This window comes from Anomaloglossus baeobatrachus, chromosome 10, assembly GCF_048569485.1.
Source record: "Anomaloglossus baeobatrachus isolate aAnoBae1 chromosome 10, aAnoBae1.hap1, whole genome shotgun sequence".
In the NCBI taxonomy this organism is placed as follows: Eukaryota; Metazoa; Chordata; class Amphibia; order Anura; family Aromobatidae; genus Anomaloglossus; species Anomaloglossus baeobatrachus.
In genome coordinates this window covers 188,617,185-188,636,174 of record NC_134362.1, presented here as the reverse complement: position 1 = coordinate 188,636,174, position 18,990 = coordinate 188,617,185, and the positions used below count along the sequence as shown (strand labels likewise).

At 51.6% G+C, this 18,990-nt stretch overlaps 2 protein-coding genes across 2 annotated transcripts in view; one reads left to right on the top strand and one right to left on the bottom strand.

Moving 5' to 3' along the window:
- Positions 1-13,393, top strand: part of NOB1 (NIN1 (RPN12) binding protein 1 homolog) — a 45,449-nt gene extending 32,056 nt beyond the window's left edge. The window contains exon 9 of the mRNA XM_075326020.1: positions 12,795-13,393. Coding sequence (XP_075182135.1) covers positions 12,795-13,064 — 270 coding nt within the window. The 3' untranslated portion in view covers positions 13,065-13,393. The remainder of the gene's footprint in view (positions 1-12,794) is intronic.
- Positions 1-18,990, bottom strand: part of UTP4 (UTP4 small subunit processome component) — a 480,982-nt gene that overhangs the window by 187,472 nt on the left and 274,520 nt on the right. The window lies entirely within an intron of this gene.

Sequence of the window (18,990 nt, the reverse complement as noted above, 5' to 3'; positions counted from 1 at the left end):
GCTGGAGGCTTCTCACCGCACTGCGGTGGCCTCCGCTAATTCCCTCGCTATCCGCAGGATCTTGTGGCTTCGACAGTGGAAGGCAGATGCTTCCTCAAAGAAGTACCTAGCTGGGCTACCATTTGCTGGGTCCAGGCTGTTCGGTGAACAACTGGATGAAATCATTAAGGAGGCTACTGGCGGGAAGAGTACTTCCTTGCCACAGACTAAAACCAGGAAACATGTCCAGGGCAGGAACCAGTCGAGGTTTCGTTCCTTTCGTTCCTCTAACTGGTCGTCCTCTAAGCCCTCGGCCTCGTCCACTAACTCAGCCAAGGACCAGAAGCCCACCTGGCGCAAGAAGCCGCGTCCACAAAGGTCCGCAGGAGCTGCTGCCACCAAGGCAGCCTCCTCTTGACTATCTGGCCGAGCCAGCAACGTCCTTGGTCGGTGGCAGGCTCTCCCACTTTGGCGACGTGTGGTTTCAACACGTCTCCGATCAGTGGGTGCGGGATATCATCTCCCACGGCTACAGGATAGAGTTCTCTTCCAGCCCGCCGAACAGATTCTTTCTGTCAACTCCCCCCTGCTCCAAGGCCGCCGCCTTCTCTCAGGCCGTGGCATCCTTACAGGCCAACGGAGTAATTGTACCGGTTCCCGCCAGGGAACGGTTCAGAGGTTTTTACTCAAATCTCTTCCTAGTCCCCAAAAAGGACGGTTCCTTCCGGCCCATCCTGGATCTCAAGCTTCTCAACAAGCATGTTCAGGTGCGGCATTTACGCATGGAGTCTCTGCGATCAGTCATTGCCTGGCATCCATCGACATCAGAGATGCCTATCTGCATGTGCCAATTGCAGTTTCACACCAGCGTTGGCTACGTTTTGCAATCGGAGAGGAACATTTCCAATTCGTGGCTCTCCCCTTCGGGTTAGCCACGGCCCCTCGAGTATTTACCAAGGTCATGGCAGCAGTGGTTGCGGTTCTGCACCTCCAGGGGTTGGCAGTGATTCCTTACCTGGATGACCTTCTTGTCAAGGCTTCATCCAGTGCAGACTGTCAGCGGAGTGTCTCGCTCACTCTCGCCACGCTTGTTCATTTCAGGTGGCTTGTCAATCTGCCCAAGTCCACTCTGACCCCCGACCCAAAAACTTACGTACCTAGGGATGCAATTCGAGACTCTGCCGGCACTTGTGAAGCTGCCCTTAGTCAAACAGCAGTCCCTCCATCTGTCGATGCGCTCTCTGTTGAGGCCCCGCCGTCATTCCATCAGGCACCTCATGCAGGTGCTGGGTCAGATGGTGGCGTCAATGGAAGCGGTTCCCTTTGCCCAGTTCCATCTGCGTCCTCTGCAGCTGGACATTCTCCGCTGTTGGGACAAGCGGACTTCTTCCTTGCACAGGTTGGTGGCTCTGTCGCCACAGACCAGGAGCTCTCTTCAGTGGTGGATTCGGCCCCTCTCTCTGTCTCAGGGACGCTCATTCCTAATCCCGTCCTGGGTGATTCTCACCACGGATGCCAGTCTATCCGGCTGGGGAGCAGTTTTTCTCCACCACCGAGCACAGGGCACTTGGACTCCGTCCGAATCAGCCCTCTCGATCAATGTGCTGGAAACCAGAGCTGTGCTCCTAGCTCTCGTAGCCTTTCACCACCTGTTGGCGGGCAAGCACATTCGAGTCCAGTCAGACAACGCGACAGCAGTTGCCTACATCAATCACCAGGGCGGGACTTGCAGCCGCCTGGCAATGTTGGAGGTTCAACGCATCCTTCAGTGCACGGAGGACTCCAAGTCCACCATATCCGCAGTCCACATCCCAGGTGTGGAAAACTGGGAGGCAGATTTTCTTCGGCGCTCCATTGGGAGACCCAGACGATTGGGTGTATAGCACTGCCTCCGGAGGCCACACAAAGCAATTACACTAAAAAGTGTAAGGCCCCTCCCCTTCTGGCTATACACCCCCAGTGGGATCACTGGCTCACCAGTTTTCTGCTTTGTGCGAAGGAGGTCAGACATCCATGCATAAGCTCCACTGTTCAGTCAGCAGTAGCTGCTGACTATATCGGATGGAAGAAAAGAGGGCCCATACTAGGGCCCCCAGCATGCTCCCTTCTCACCCCACTTGCGGTTTGTAAGGTTGAGGTACCTATTGCTGGTACGGAGGCTGGAGCCCACATGCTGTTTTCCTTCCCCATCCCCCTGAGGGGCTCTGAGGAAGTGGGATCTTTCCGGCCACCAAGCCCTGAGGCCGGGCTCCATCCACAGACCCATAGAACCTGCTGGATGTGGAGCGGGAGTGCCGTTCAGGGACAAGGCCCTGCAACTTTCAGGTACTCTGTGTCCCCGTATGGCAGGCCACGCACACTCCAGGCTTGCTGGGTGTGCTAGTGCGCCGGGGACTGTAGCGCTGTGCGCTGGGCTTATAGTCCCTGCAGATTACTGGGGGACTTTACGTGTGGGGACCGCCGCGCCGACCGCCCCTGGAGCGGCGGCGCAGCTGCGACTTGTAGTGCGCCGGGGACGCGCCGACCGCGCTTTTACGGCGGCGGCGCTTCTAACTTTAGTCCCCGGCTTTTGCGGCCTAGCGCCGCTTCGTTCCCGCCCCCACCCTGTCACTCAGGGACAGGGAGAGACGCTGTTCTATAGCAGCGCCGAGGGCTGGAGCCTTATTTGCATTCTCCAGCCCCCTTTACTAGACACAGTGGGCGCCGGGTTCCCGCTCTTGTCTCGGGCACGCCCTCGGCCCGCCCCTCTCCTCTGGACGCCGGCAGCCATTCCGGCACGCAGAGCGGGACAACGGAGACACTGAGCTACCAGCAGGATTCCGGCGCCACACACCCGCTTTTGTGCGGGCGGTAAGCGGCAACTAAAGTGCTGACCCACTAATGCCGAAGTGTCCTGTTGTACTTTTGTACGGTCGCTATTCAGGATGCAGACCTAGAAACAGCAGCAAAAGATCAGGGGTGCTAAAGCACAGACTCTATATGCTGCTTGTCTTGCATGTGCTGCAGTGTCATGTGTCCTTTATGCTTGTATGCTTTACATTGCACTGTAAGGGCTATTCTTGGCTGTCTACCCGCCTAGATGGCTAGACAGCGGCAGCAAACAGCAATGGTGCTAAGGCACAAGCTTTCAATGCTGCTTGGATTGCATGTACTGCAGAGTTTATTTTCATGCTTGTACATTCACTGCATGTCGCTATTCTTGGCTAATGCTCCTTGATGACTAGACAACAGCAGCAGAAAAGCAAGGGTGCTAAGGCACAAGCTTTCAATGCTGCTTGGATTGCATGTGCTGCAGTGTTTATTTTCATGCTTGTATGCTATACATTCACTGTATGTCGCTTTTCCTGGCTAATGCTCCTGAATAACTAGACAACGGCAGCAGAAAAGCATAGGTGCCAAGGCACAGGCTTTCTATGCTCCTTGTACTGCATGTGCTGAAGTGTTTATTGTACTTCATGCTTGTATGCTATACATTGCACTGTACGGTCGCTATTCTTGGCTAATGCTCCTAGATGGCTAGACAGCAACAGCAAAAAAAAAAAAAAAAAAAAAGCATGGGTGCCAAGGCACAGGCTTTCTATGCTGCTTGTACTGCATGCGACTGTTCCAGGACCCCCAGTGTATGCAATTACTCAACGGGGTCTCTGCTACAGGTGGCCAAAAGAACCACCTGTGATCCCTGTCCAGGGACAGGGACGGAGTTGCAGTTTCCGCTGATATATTGTCTGTGGCTATGACTAACATCTTACAGACTTTGCAGTCCAGACAGACCTTGGGCAATGTTGCTTCAATGCCCCTGGCCACCCTGATTTCGAAACAAATCATGGCTCCAGGAGGGTCCCATGCATCCCAGGGTGCAGGCTCTGACACGGACGACAGTCCCAGACGGCCTAAGCGAGCCCCCTAAGAACAGCCCTCGACTTCATCACAGTACTCTCTGTATGATGAGGCAGACGTAGCTGTTCAGGACTCTGATCCTGAGACCGCTCTCAATCCGGATACACCGGATGGTGACGCTATAGTGAATAATCTTATAGCGTCCATCAATGGAAGGTTGGGTATTTCTCCCTCAACTCCTCCAGTGGAGGGGTCAGCTTCACAGCAGAAGAAATCCCTATTTCGGTATCTCAAGCGTATATTGAGTACTTTTCTGGTCACTCTGACTCCAGAGAAGCAGTCCAGGAACACCACGCTTATCCCGATAAGCGTTTCTCCAACTGTATTGAAGATACGCGTTGTCTCTTCCCCCCTGACGTGCTCAAGCGCTCCAAGGGTGGATCCCCCAATCTCCAGGCTTGCGGCTAGATCTATAGTTGCAGTGGAAGATGGGACTTCACTTAAAGATGCCATTGCCAGACAGATAGCCCTATCGACGGGTCGGTTGCCCCGGCATTCGCAGCCATAGAGGCACTCCAAGCTATTTCAGCTAGTATTGCGCAGAGGGACGCGGTCACATGTACATCTTGGCCGCAGTAGCGTCCTTCACCTCGCAATGTCGGCATTGCGACTCAAGCTGTTTATGCTGTCCTGGACTCTACGAGCCGTACGTCAGTGGCGTCCGCCAACTCCGTGTTGTTACGCTCCTAGTGTTAAGGGATTGGAGCAGATGCTGCTTCCACAAAAGTGCTTAACCAGATTGCCTTTATCTGGTGACAGACTGTTTCGTGAGCGGTTGGATTAAATCATTCAACTGTCCAAGGGTACGGATTCTTCCTTACCCCAGCTATCAAACAAGACCCATCAGGAGAAGGGACAGTCGAGGTTTCGGTCCTTCCCAGGCTCGGGCACGTCCCAATTGCCCTCGTCCAACAGGACTCAAAAGGCTCAGAGGGGCGCAGGTTCCTGGCGGGCTCAATCACGCCCGGAGAAGGCAGCCGGAGGAACCGCTACCAAGGCGGTTTCCTCATGACTTTCAGCCCTCTCTCTCCGCGTCCGCGGTCGGTGGCAGACTCTCCCGCTTTAGCGACATTTAACTGCCACAGGTCAATGGCCGGTGGGTGAGAGACAGTTTGTCGCAAAAACTTCCTCACCGGCCGAGCCGAGGCTCTTCTGCAGGCAGTAGGAGTCGTAATCCCGGTTCCTCCTCAGGAACAAGAGACACTTTTTTACTCCGATCTGGTCGGGGTGACAAAATAGGACGACTCCTTCCGTTCCGTTCTGGACCTTAAACTGCTCAACAAGCACGTGAAAACCAGGCGGTTCCGGATGGAATCCCTCCGCTCCGTCATTGCCTCAATGTCTCAAGGAGATTTCCTAGCATCAATAGACATCAGGATGCTTATCTCCACGTGCCGATTGCTCCAGAGCACCGGCGTTTGCTACGATTCGTTATTGAAGACGAGCATCTTCGGTTCGTAGCCCTACCCTTCGGTCTGGCGACAGCCCCACGGGTTTTCACCAAGTTCATGGCAGCAGTGGGACCACTCCCGCACTCTCAGGGTCACCCTGTGATCCCTTACTTAGACCATCTACTTGTCAAGGCACTCTTTTAAGAGGCATGCCAACACAGCCTGAACATGGCGCTGGAGACTTCCCAGAGTTTCGGGTGGGTCCTCAACTTTTCAAAGTTAAACCCAATCGCTGGCATATCTTAGCTTGGGGTTTCACACACTCTCAGCGATGGTGAAGCTTCCACTGGACAAACAGCGGTCACTACAGACGGGGGTGCAGTCTCTCCTTCAAGGAGACACCTCATCCAGAGGCAGTCCCTTTCACGCAGTTTCATCTGCGTCCACTTCAATAGAACATTCTTCGCTAATGGGAGGGGAAGTCGATGTCCCTACACAGGAACGTCCCCCTTTCTCAGACGATCAAGGACTCTCTTCAAAGGAGTCCACTCTTCAGATCAATTGTCTGGAGCTCTGGGCAGTGCATATGGCCCTGCAAGACTTCCTGCAGTGGCTGGAAGGCAAACAGATCCGAATTCAGTCGGACAATCCACAGCGGTGGCATACATCAACCACCAAGGCGGACTACGCAGTCGGCGAGCCTCACAGGAAGTCCGCCGGATTCTGCTAGGGGTGGAAGACAGAGCATACACCATATCCGCAGTTCACATCCCGGGCGTAGAAAACTGGGAAGCAGACTTCCTCAGTCACCAGGGCGTGGACGCAGGAGAATGGTCTCTGCACCCGGACGGGTTTCACGAATCGGCACAACAGCAAGGTCCCGGTTTTCATGACGATCAAAGAGCTCTGGCGACAGGCATCTCACGGTCGGTCAACCGTGGGCACTACCTGACCGGCCAGACTTACTGTCCCAAGGGCCGTTTTTCCATCTGAATTCTACGGCCCTGAACCTACTGTGTGGCCATTGCGTCCTAGATCCTAGTGTCCTCAGGATTATCCCACGGGGTCGTTGCCACCATGAGACAGGCTATGAAGTCCACGTCTGCTAAGATCTACCACGGAAGTGGAAGATTTTCTTTTACTGGTGCTCTGTACAAGGAGTGTCCCCCTGGCCATTGGCATTGCCTACTTTTCTTTCCTTCCTGCAATCTGGGTTGGAAAAGGGCTTGTCGCTCGGCTCCCTTAAAGGGCAAGTCTCGGCGCTATTGGTGTTTTTTTCAGAACCGTCTAGCACGACGTCCGCAGGTACGCACGTTCCTGCAGGGGGTTTGGTCATATCGTCCCCCCGTACGAGCGGCCGTTAGATCCATGGGATCTGAACAGGGTACTAGTTGCTCTCCAGAAGCCGCCTTTCAAGTCTCTGACGGATGTTTCACTCTCTCGACTATCACGGAAAGTGGCCTTTCTGGTAGCGATCACGTCTCTTCGGAGAGTGTCTGAGCTAGCAGCGCTGTCATCCAAGGCTCCCTTCCTGGTGGTCCACCAGGACAAGGTAGTGCTGCGCCCCATTCAGGAGTTTCTCCCTAAGGTAGTATCCTCGTTTCATATTAATCAGGATATCTCCTTACCTTCTTTTTGTCCTCATCCGGTTCACCGGTATGAAAAGGATTTACATTTGTTAGATCTGGTGAGAGCACTCAGAATCTACATTTCCCGCACGGCGCCCCTGCGCCGCTCTGATGCACTCTTTGTCCTTGTCGCTGGCCAGCGCAAGGGGTCGCAGGCTTCCAAAGCCACCCTGGCTCGATGGATCAAAGAACCAATTCTTGAAGCCTACCGTTCTGCTGGGCTTCCGGTTCCATCAGGGCTGAAGGCCCATTCTACCAGAGCCGTGGGTGCGTCCTGGGCATTACGACACCAGGCTACGGCTCAACAGGTGTGCCAGGCAGCTACCTGGTCGAGTCTGCACACTTTCACCAAACATTATCAGGTGCATACCTATGCTTCGGCGGACGCCAGCCTAGGTAGAAGAGTCCTGCAGGCGGCAGTTGCTTCCCCGTAGGGGAGGGCTGTCTTTGCAGCTCTAACATGAGGTATTTCTTTACCCACCCAGGGACAGCTTTTGGACGTCCCAATCGTCTGGGTCTCCCAATGGAGCGCCGAAGAAGAAGGGAATTTTGTTACTTACCGTAAATTCCTTTTCTTCTAGCTCCTATTGGGAGACCCAGCACCCGCCCTGTTGTCCTTCGGGATTTTTGGTGGTTTTTCGGGTACACATGTTGTTCATGTTGAATGGTTTTTCAGTTCTCCGACGTTTCTTCGGAGTGAATTTGTTTAAACCAGTTATTGGCTTTCCTCCTTCTTGCTTTTGCACTAAAACTGGTGAGCCAGTGATCCCACTGGGGGTGTATAGCCAGAAGGGGAGGGGCCTTACACTTTTTAGTGTAATTGCTTTGTGTGGCCTCCGGAGGCAGTGCTATACACCCAATCGTCTGGGTCTCCCAATAGGAGCTAGAAGAAAAGGAATTTACGGTAAGTAACAAAATTCCCTTCATCTCAGCCGTCAAACCGTGGACAGCGGCGAGTGGGCTCTGCATCCGGCAGTGTTCCGGTCGATCTGCCGCAAGTGGGGCACTCCGGAAGTGGATCTAATGGCGTCCCGGCACAACAACAAGGTCCCGGTTTACGTGGCTCGCTCCCACGATCCTCAGGCCTTTGCAGCGGACGCGCTGGTTCAGGATTGGTCCCAGTTCCGTCTGTCTTGCGTGTTTCCCCCTCTAGCTCTCTTGCCCAGAGTCCTGCGCAAGATCAGAATGGAGGGCCGTCGGGTCATACTCATTGCTCCAGACTGGCCCAGGCGAGCTTGGTACCCAGACCTGCTCCGCCTGTCCGTAGAGGTGCCGTGGCATCTCCCGGACCGCCCAGACTTCTCTCTCAAGGTCCGTTTTTCCGCCAGAATTCTGCAGCTCTCAGATTGACGGCGTGGCTCTTGAGTCCTGGATCCTGACGGCTTCCGGCATTCCTCCCGAAGTCATCTCCACTATGACTCAGGCTCGGAAGTCTTCCTCGGCCAAAATTTACCACAGGACTTGGAGAATTTTCCTGTCCTGGTGTCGTTCTTCCGGCCATGCTCCTTGGCCTTTTTCCCTGCCGACCCTTCTGTCCTTCCTGCAGTCTGGTCTGCAACTAGGACTATCCCTCAATTCCCTCAAGGGACAGGTCTCGGCTCTGTCAGTGTTGTTCCAGCGGCGTATCGCCCGGCTGGCTCAGGTGCGCACCTTCATGCATGGGCGCATCTCACATTATTCCGCCTTACCGGCGGCCTCTGGATCCCTGGGACCTTAATCTGGTCCTCACGGCCTTGCAGAAACCCCCTTTTGAGCCTCTTAGGGAGGTTTCTTTGTTTCGACTTTCACAGAAAGTCGTCTTTCTGGTGGCCATAACTTCTCTCAGGAGAGTCTCTGATTTGGCTGCGCTCTCTTCGGAGTCACCTTTTTTGTTTTTTTCACCAAGACAAGGTGGTTCTCCGTCCGACTCCGGACTTTCTCCCTAAGGTGGGACATTTCATTGCCTTCCTTTTGTCCGGCTTCTGTGCATCTCTTTGAGAAAGCGTTGCATACTTTAGATCTGGTGCGGGCGCTCCGGATCTATGTGTCACGCACCGCTGTTCTTAGGCGGTGCACCTCTCTTTTTGTGCTGACCACAGGTCAGCGCAAGGGTCTCTCGGCTTCTAAACCGACCCTAGCTCGTTGGATTAGGTCGGCCATATCCGATGCCTACCAGTGTACTCAGGTGCCTCCCCCGCCGGGGATCAAGGCACACTCGACCAGAGCTGTCGGTGCCTCTTGGGCTTTCAGGCACCAGGCTACGGCTCATCAGGTCTGTCAGGCTGCCACTTGGTCTAGTCTGCACACCTTTTCAAAGCACTACCAAGTGCATGCTTATGCTTCGGCAGATGCGAGCTTGGGCAGACGCATCCTTCAGGCGGCTGTCGCCCATTTGTGAAGTTAGGTTTTGCCTACTTCTCAGTTTCTGTTTATTTCCCACCCATGGACTGCTTTGAGACGTCCCATGGTCTGGGTCTCCCATAAGGAACGATGAAGAAAAAGAGAATTTTGTTTACTTACCGTAAATTCTTTTTCTTATAGTTCCGACATGGGAGACCCAGCACCCTCCCTGTTGTCTGTTGGCAGTTTTCTTGTTCCGTGTGTTTTCACCGGCTGTTGTTGTAGACAGAGGTTCTGGTTGTTCCGGGTTTTGCTCTATCTCTACTTGTGGGTGGATGTCCTCCTTCAGCTTTTGCACTAAACTGGCTAGATTTGGTTATCCAGGGGGTGTATATGCTCGGAGGGAGGAGCTACACTTTTTAGTGTAGTACTTTGTGTGTCCTCCGGAGGCAGAAGCTATACACCCATGGTCTGGGTCTCCCAATACGGAACTATAAGAAAAAGAATTTACGGTAAGTAAACAAAATTCTCTTTTTGACAGGTGCAAAAGTATGGGCACCTCAACATAAAAGTGACATTAATATTTTGTAGATCCTCCTTTTGCAAAAATCCCAGCCTCTAGTGGCTTCCTGTAGCTTTTAATGAGTTCCTGGATCCTGGATGAAGGTAGATTTGTATATTTGACCATTCCTGTTTACAAAACAATTCCAGTTCAGTTAAGTTTGATGGTCGCCGAGCATGGACAGCCGCTTCACATCATCCCACAGATGTTCAATGATATTCAGGTCTGGGGACTGGGATGGCCATTCCAGAACATTGTAATTGTTCCTCTGCATGAATGCCTGAGTAGATTTGGAGCGGTGTTTTGGATCATTGTCTTGCTGAAATATCCATCCCCTGCTTAACTTCAACTTCGTCACTGATTCTTGTACATTATTGTCAAGAATCTGCTGATACTGAGTTGAATCCATGCGACCCTGAACTTTAACAAGATTCCCGGTGCCGGCATTGGCCACACAGCCCCAAAGCATGATGGAACCTCCACCAAATTTTACTGTGGGTAGCAAGTGCTTTTCTTGGAATGCCGTGTTTTTTTGCCTCCATGCATAACGCCTTTTTGTGTGACCAAACAACTCAATCTTTGTTTCATCAGTCCACAGGACCTTCTTCCAAAATGTAACTGGCTTGTCCAAATGTGCTTTTGCATACCTCAGGCGACTCTGTTTGTGGCGTGCTTGCAGAAACGGCTTCTTTCGCATCACTCTCCCATACAGCTTCTCCTTGTGCAACGTGCGCTGTATTGTTGACCGATGCACATTGACACCATCTGCAGCAAGATGAAGCTGCAGGTCTTTGGAGGTGGTCTGTGGATTGTCCTTGACTGTTCTCACCATTCTTCTTCTCTGCCTTTCTGATATTTTTCTTGGCCTGCCACTTCTGGGCTTAACAAGAACTGAACCTGTGTTCTTCCATTTCCTTACTATGTTCCTCACAGTGGAAACTGACAGGTTAAATCTCTGAGACAACTTTTTGTACCTTCCCCTGAACAACTATGCTGAATAATCTTTGTTTTCAGATCATTTGAGAGTTGTTTTGAGGAGCCCATGATGCCACTCTTCATAGGAGATTCAAATAGGAGAACAACTTGCAAGTGGCCACCTTAACCCCTTCATGACCGGCCGATTTTTCGCTTTCCGGTTTTTTTTTTCGCCATTCTTTTTTTCTCAGACGTAACATTTTTATTTTTCAGTCAATATGGTCATGTGAGGGCTCATTTTTTGCGGAACGAGCTGTACTTTTAAATGAAACCATAGGTTTTACCATATAGTGTATTGTAAAACGGCAAAAAATTCCAAATGCAGAAAAATTGTAAAAAAAGTGCAATAGCACTATTGTTTTTGAGATATATTTTATTCACTGTATGGTAAAACTGATGTGTTGGTGTGATGCCTGACGTCGGTGTGAGTTCGTAGACACCAAACATGTATAGGTTTACTTTTATATAACGGGTTAAAAAAATTCAGAAGTTTGTCTGAAAAAAGTGGCGCACGTTTTACGCCATATTCCGTGACCCGTAGCGTTCTCATTTTTCGGGATCTATGGCTCACTGACGGCTTATTTTTTGCGACTCGAGCTGACGTTTAACCGTACCATTTTTGCGCAGATGCTACGTTTTGATCGCCTGTTATTGCATTTTGCGCAAAAGTTGTGGCGACAAAAAAACCCCCCATCATTTTGGTGTTTTGAATTTTTTTTGCCACTACGCCGTTTACTGATCAGATTAATTGATTTTATATTTTCATCGGGTGTTTCTGAACTCGGCGATACCAAATGTGTGTATTTTTTATTTTTTTAACCCTTTAATTTTCAATGGGGCGAAAGGGGGGTGATTTGAACTTTTAGGTTTTTTGTTTTTTTGATTTTTTTTTTTTAAATTTTACTAGTCCCCCTAGGGGGCTATAGTGCAGAGCGATCGGATTGCTGATCGCTATCTGCTGATCACAGCTGTAAACAGCAGATACGTGCACTTCCTGCTTCCCTGGCCTCCGTACAAATCGAAAGTGAAAGTGGTTCATGTCTAGCACAGGAGTCATCACATGACCCTGTGCTACCATGACAACCACCGGAAGTCACGTGATCATGTCACGTGACTTCCGGTATCAGGCGGTAAGTAAAACTTTACCGCGATCGTGTTTATAATGGCGCTGTCACATATTGACTGCCATTACAGGGGGTTAAATGGCACAAGCAGATAACGATTCTGCTCGTGCCTAGCAGGCACACATCTCAGCTGTGAAAATCAGCTGAGATGTGCGCCGATCGCGGCATGCTGCCGGCAGACCGCGGGCAGTAACGTTATGACCGCTAGGACGTAATTTTACTGCCCACGATCGTTAAGGGGTTAAATACCTTTTCTCATGATTGGATACACCTGCCTATGAAGGTCAAAGCTAAATGAGGTTACAAAACCAATTTAGTGCTTTAGTAAGTCAGAAAAAAGTAGTTAGGAGTGTTCAAATCAAGAAATTGTTAAGGGTGCCCATACTTTTGCACCGGTCAAATTTTGTTTAAATGCGGATTGCACATTTTCTGTTAGTACAATAAACCTCATTTCAATCCAGAAATATTACTCAGTCCATCAGTTATTAGATATATGAAACTGAAATAGCTGCTGCAAAAACCCAAATTGTTATAAAGAAAAAAGGTTAACATTAATAGGGGTGCCCAAACTTTTTCATATGACTGTATTTAACACTAGAACTACTGGACTCGTGACACCTACTAGAACTACATAGTGCGAAGTAGTCAAAATGACTACCTCAGTAGTTCTAGTGTTAAACTCGTGTTTTTTGTGGTTTAGTTTTTTGTTTTTGGGGGGGGGTGTTTATTCTGTCACAGTTGAAGTTACCTACGATAAAAATTACAGACCTTTCCATTCTTTGTAGGTGGGAAAACTCGGCAATGTTTATAATACTTATTTTTTTCACTGTACCAATGCGGGACGTGTTATAATCCCCTAATGTATGCTGGAATGTCAGACTTCCCCTGTCTTCACTGCCCTTCATCTGTCTTCTTGCAGTACTCCTTGCCAACGCCACAAGGTGGCAAACACGCCTCCAACCCCCAACTTGTGGGTGACCAGCATTTCCCCCAGCAGCGTCTCTCCAACAAGGCGAGATCCAAAACGGACGTCTTCAACCCCGATTACATCGCCGGAGCCTCTCCTTTCGTAGAAAACGACATTTACAGCCGAGCCGCGAACTTAAACATCAGAGATGGCGCGATAGGAGCCGGGCGGAGGCGGGTGAACCCCAATGCACCCCGGAAGAAAGGAGTGAAGAAGAGATGAGTGAGGAGGTGGAAAAAAAGCACAGGTCGGAGGACACTTTTTTTATGACGTGCCTTACGTCAGCCATGGAGGGAATATGAGGACTGGCAAAGGAAAAACTAACAGACTTGATAGTAGAGGAAAGCAATCTCCGTGTAGGGGACAAGACGTTACGGGACTTTATACCGAAAACTTGTGCCCGATTCTGATCTCTGAGATTTAATCAAATTGTGGGATCATAAATCCTTATGTGCGCTGGGATTAAATCTGGAAATGCTTTGTGTGTTTGATTAAAAAAAAAAAAAAAATACTTTTAGATAATACGTGCAACATCCCAGTAATAAAACTTACATGGAATGCTGCATAATTTACAAATATCTTTATTTCCTTCAATTTCACCTCTGAAGCGGAGTTCTGTGAGTGTTGGGTGGGAGTAATATATTTTGGAAGCTACATAAAATTAAAGGGGTTTTCCATGCTGGTCATATTGATGATCTATACTTGGGATAAGTCATCAATATCTGACTGGTGCGAGTCCTATACCCGTAACCCGCACCAATCAGCTGACGTCAGTTGTAAGAGGTGGACAGAGCCGAACAGCACCGCACCATGCGCTGGATATTGCAAATCGGCTCCTATTCACTTCTATAGGAGCAGAATTGCATTTCTCGCCGTCATTCACTACAATGTGCTCTGCTTTTTTTGCCACGGTTTACAGCAGAAAACAGCTAATTGATGGAGGTTTCAGGTGCCAATCTGATCAGTGATACCTTATCCTAAGAATAAGGCTGTGTGCACACGCTGCAGAAATTTTCTGCATCAAGTCTGTAGTGTGTGCACATACCATAAGGCTATGTGCCCACGCTGCGGAAAATTTGCAGAATTGGCCGCGATTTTTTTTTCGCGGAAATTCCACGGATTTTTGAAAAATCCGCAGTACAGCGAATCCCCAGCAGTTTCTATTTGGGGAGTGCTGTACCCATGCTGTGTTTTTTTTCCGTAGCGGAAATAATGCGGAAAAATCTGCAGCATGTCAATTATTCCTGCGGATTTCTCCGCAGGGTCCCATACTTGCCTGCCTTGATACAAGACAATGGAGTCACTTTCTCCGTGCACAGGAGCGCGGTGACGCCAGGTACAGGAAGGAAGAGGTGGGCGGGGCCTGCACGAGGTCTGTTCATGGGACAGCCGGAGCTAGTTCAGGCCCGCCCACCTTCTCCTGCACAGTGCAGACACGGCCAGAGAGAAGTGCTGCGTGATGGAGGTAAGTATGAACTCCCGATCACTCAGCACTTGTTCTGCATTGCGGATGCAGTGCTGAAGCCAATGTACTGTATCCTCAATGCAGGATGCCCGCACCATATCCGCAGGACATTCAGCAAATAAACCGCAGCATGAAGATAGCCTTAGGCGCAGGAGCTCTCAGAAAACTGCAGCACAACTTTTGGCTATGTGCCCACGTTGCAGATTTGGTGCAGAAATTTCCTACATCAAATCTGCACCTTCTGGCAGAAAAGAAACATGTTTTCAGTGCATTTTTCTTTTTTTCCATCCATATTGTAATATATATAATTTCTTTGTCGCTCCATTGGGAGACCCAGACAATTGGGTGTATAGCTACTGCCTCCGGAGGCCACACAAAGTATTACACTTAAAAGTGTAAACCCTTCCCCTCTGCTATACACCCTCCCGTGCATCACGGGCTCCTCAGTTTTTAAGCTTTGTGCGAAGGAGGCACACATGCACGCAAGCTCCACAATTTAGTCAGCAGCAGCTGCTGACTATTTCGGATGGAAGAAAAGTGGGCCCATATAGGGCCCCCAGCATGCTCCCTTCTCACCCCACTCTGGTCGGCGGTGTTAAGGTTGAGGTGCCCATTGCGGGTACATAGGCAGGAGCCAACATGCTGTTTTCCTTCCCCATCCCTGCAGGGCTCTGGGTGAAGTGGGATCCATAATCGGTCTCCAGACACTGGGACCGTGCTCCCTCCGCAGCCCCTGGGAATCTGCTGGACAGGAGCTGGGTATCGTCAGGGACATGGCCCTGCTACTGTGAGGTACTCTGTGTCCCCTTGGGGACGGCGCATGGAGCGCTTGTGTCATACACGCTGCAGCACTGCTGGGCGTGTTAGTGCGCCGGGACTACCGCGCTGACCGCGCTTGTTGCCGGCCGCGCTTATACTCTAGTCCCCGGATTCTGCGGCCTAGTACCGCATATTCCAGGTGCTCTGTGTCCCCGTTGGGACGGCACATAAAGCACCGTGGGCCCAGACGCTGCAGCGACTGCGGCGTGCGTGTGGGTCCGGGACTACCGCGCCGACCGTGCACTGCCGGCCGGCCGCGATTTCAACTTTAATCCCCGGCTTTTGCGGCCTAGTATGGGATTCTCCCGCCCCCAGACCTGCCAGTCAGGGAAAAGGGCGGGACGGTCGGTATGACGCCGACAGTGAGGGCTGTAGTACATTGAGCTGTCCTCCGCCCCCCTCACTACCCACGCTGAGGCACCAGATTCCCGCACTTTTTTGTGACTACGCCCACGCCTCCCTCCTCCTCAGAGAACGCCGTCAGCCATGTTTCTTCAGCGCTCTATTGGGAGACCCAGACGATTGGGGTATAGCTACTGCCCTCCGGAGGCCACACAAAGCACTACACTAAAAAGTGCTAGGCCCCTCCCCTTCTGGCTATACCCCCCCGTGGTATCACGGGTTCTCCAGTTTTCAAGCTTTGTGCGAAGGAGGTCAGACATCCATGCATAGCTCCACAGATTTTAGTCAGCAGTAGCTGCTGACTATATCGGATGGAAGAAAAGAGGGCCCATATAGGGCCCCCAGCATGCTCCCTTCTCACCCGTTGATGGTGTTGTAAGGTTGAGGTACCTATTGCTGGTACGGCGGCTGGAGCCCACATGCTGCTTTCCTTCCACATCCCCCTGAGGGGCTCTGAGGAAGTGGGATCCTGCCGGCCTCAAAGCTCTGACGCCGGGCTCCATCCACAGACCCATTTGAACCTGCTGGATACGGAGCTGGAGTACCGTTCAGGGACATGGCCCTGCACCATTACAGGTACTCTGTGTCCCCGGACACACAGGCACAGCACACTCCAGACTTGCTGGGTGTGCTAGTGCGCCGGGGACAGTAAAGGGTTACAGTCACTGCAGCTTTGCTGAGTGACTTTGTGTATTGGGAACTACCGCGCCGGACGCTCCGGGAGCGGCGGCGCGGCTGGGACTTGTAGTTCGCCGGGGACTGGGCGCCGACCGCGCTTTTACGGCGGCGGCGCTTATAAATCCAGTCCCCGGCTTCTGCGGCCTAGTGCCGCTTCGTTCCCGCCCCCTCCCTGTCACTCAGGGAAGGGGACAGGCGCTGAGCAATCAGCAGCGCCGAGGGCTGGAGCCTTATTTACATGCTCCAGCCCTCTCACTGCACACTGTCGGACGCCGGATTCCCGCTCTGACTTGGGGCACGCCCACGGCCCGCCCCTCCTCACACGAGCTGGGGAAGACGCCGGCAGCCATTACTGCAGTCCGAGCTCGGACTTTCGGCAACCAGGCAGGACTATGGCGACCATACACCCGCTTATAGGCGGGCGGTAAGCGGCACACATAGTGCTGACCCCAATATATACTGCAGTGTGTACATGTGTATTTTAACTGCATAGGTCGCTATATGCCCGCTTGGAGAGCGACACATCAGCAGCAGGAAAGCAGGTGTGCTAAGGCACAGGCTTTCTATGCTGCTTGTATTGCACGTACTGAAGTGTTCATTTGTGTTTATGCTTGTATGCTATACACTGCACTGTACAGTCGCTAGTCTTAGCTATATTCTCCTGGAATGGCTAGACTACAGCAGCTGAAAACCAAGGGTGCTGGGGCACAGGTTTTTTTCTATGCTGTTTTGTATTGCATGGGCTGCAGTGTGCATTTGTACTTGTGCTTGTATGCTATGCATCGCACTGTATGGTCACTCTTCTGGGCTATATTCCCCTAGATGACTTGTCTACAGCAGCAGAAGAGCAGGGGTGCCAGGGCACAGGCTTCTATGCTGCTTGTATTGCTTGTGCTGCAGTGTTCATTTGTACTTTATGCTTGTATGCTATACATTGCACTGTACGGTCACCATTCTTGGCTATATACTTCTAGATGGCTAGTCGGCAGCGGCAAAAAAGCAACACAGATTTTCAGTGCTGTTTTTACTACATGGGATGCTATTCATGACACCGTCCCATTGTGTGCATGCTCCCCTGTAGCACTTCGTCTGCCGGGGTCTCTAGCACTTCGTCTGCCGGGGTCTCTACTAGTCGTGGCCAAAGAAACCACCTGTCAACCCTGTCCAAGGACAGGGACGGAGTTGCAGTTTCGACAGATATATTGTCATAAGATAGAGACTTGCAGTCCAGACAGGCCATGGGCAATCTTCCTGACCAACCTCATTTGGAACGGGGGGGTCCTAGGAGGACTCTCTGTATGATAAGGCAGCTCTCCAGGACTTTGATCCTGACATCGCTCTCAATCCGGATACACCGGATGGTAACGCCATACGGAATGATCCTATAGCGTCCATCAATGGAAGGTTGGATCTTTCTCCCTCAGCTCCCCCAGTGGAGGAGTCAGCTTCACAGCAGGAGAAGTCCCTTTTCAGTATCTCAAACGGATATGGAGTATTTTTCTGGCCACGCTGACTTCAGAGAAGCAGTCCAGAAACACCACGCTTACCAGATAAGCGTTTTCTCCAAACGTTTTTTAAAGATACACGTTATCCCTTTTCTCCTGACGTGGTCAAGCGCTGGACCCAGGGTCCAAAGGTGGATTCTCCAATCTCCAGGCTTGCGTCTAGAGACATAGTTGCACTGGAGATGGGGCTTCACTTAAAGTTGCCATTCACAGACAGATGGACTCTGGTTGAAATCTGTCTAGGAGGCTATCGGCGTGTCGGTTGCTCCGGCATTCACAGCCGTATAGGCAACCTAACCTTTTCAGCTGTTCTTGCGCAGCTGGCCTTGAGCACATGTACATCTGTACCGCAGAGGCGTCCGTAACCCCGCAATGTCTGCACTGCGACTTACCCTATTAAAGCTGTCCTAAAAGTATAGTCGAGGTTTCGGTCCTTCCCAAGCTCGGGCAGGTCCCAATTGTCCTCGTGCAAAAGGGCTACAAAACCTCAGACGGGCTCAGATTCCGGCCGGGCTCAATCACGCCCAAGGAAGGCAGCCGGAGGAACCGCTACCAAGGCGGTCTCCTCATGACTCTCAGCTCTCTCTCTCTCTCTCCGCATCCGCGGTTGATGGCAGACTTCCCCGCCTTTGGCGACATTTAGCTGCCACAGGTCACAGACCGGTGGGTGACGGACATTGTGCTCACGTGCACAGGACAGTGTTCTGTTCTCGTCCTCCGACTCCATTATTCAGAACGGCCCCACCTCCCCACCGAGCAGATGCCCTGCTGCAGGCGGTGGACGCTCTAAGAGCAGAAGGAGTGGTGATCCCTGTCCCCCCTCAGGAACGAGGGCGAGGGTTTGTACTCCAATCTCTTTGTGGCTCCAAAACAGGACGGCTCCTTCCGTCCTGTTCTGGACCTAAAACTGCTCAACAATCATGTGCACGCCAGGCGGTTCCGGATGGAATCCCTCCGATCCGTCATTACCTCAATGTCTCGAGGAGACTTCCTTGCCTCAACAGACATCAAAGATGCCTATCTCCACGTGCCAATTGCTACGGAGCACCAACGTTTTCTACGTTTTGTGATAGGAGACGACCATCTTCAGTTCGTAGCTCTGCCATTCGGTCTGGCGACAACCCCACGGGTGTTCACCAAGATCATGGCAGCAGTGGTAGCAGTCTTGCACTCTCAGGGACACTCGGTGATCCCTTACTTGGACGATCTACTCGTCAAGGCACCCTCCCTCGAGGCATGCCAACGCAGCCTGAATGTTACGCTGGAGACTCTCCAGACT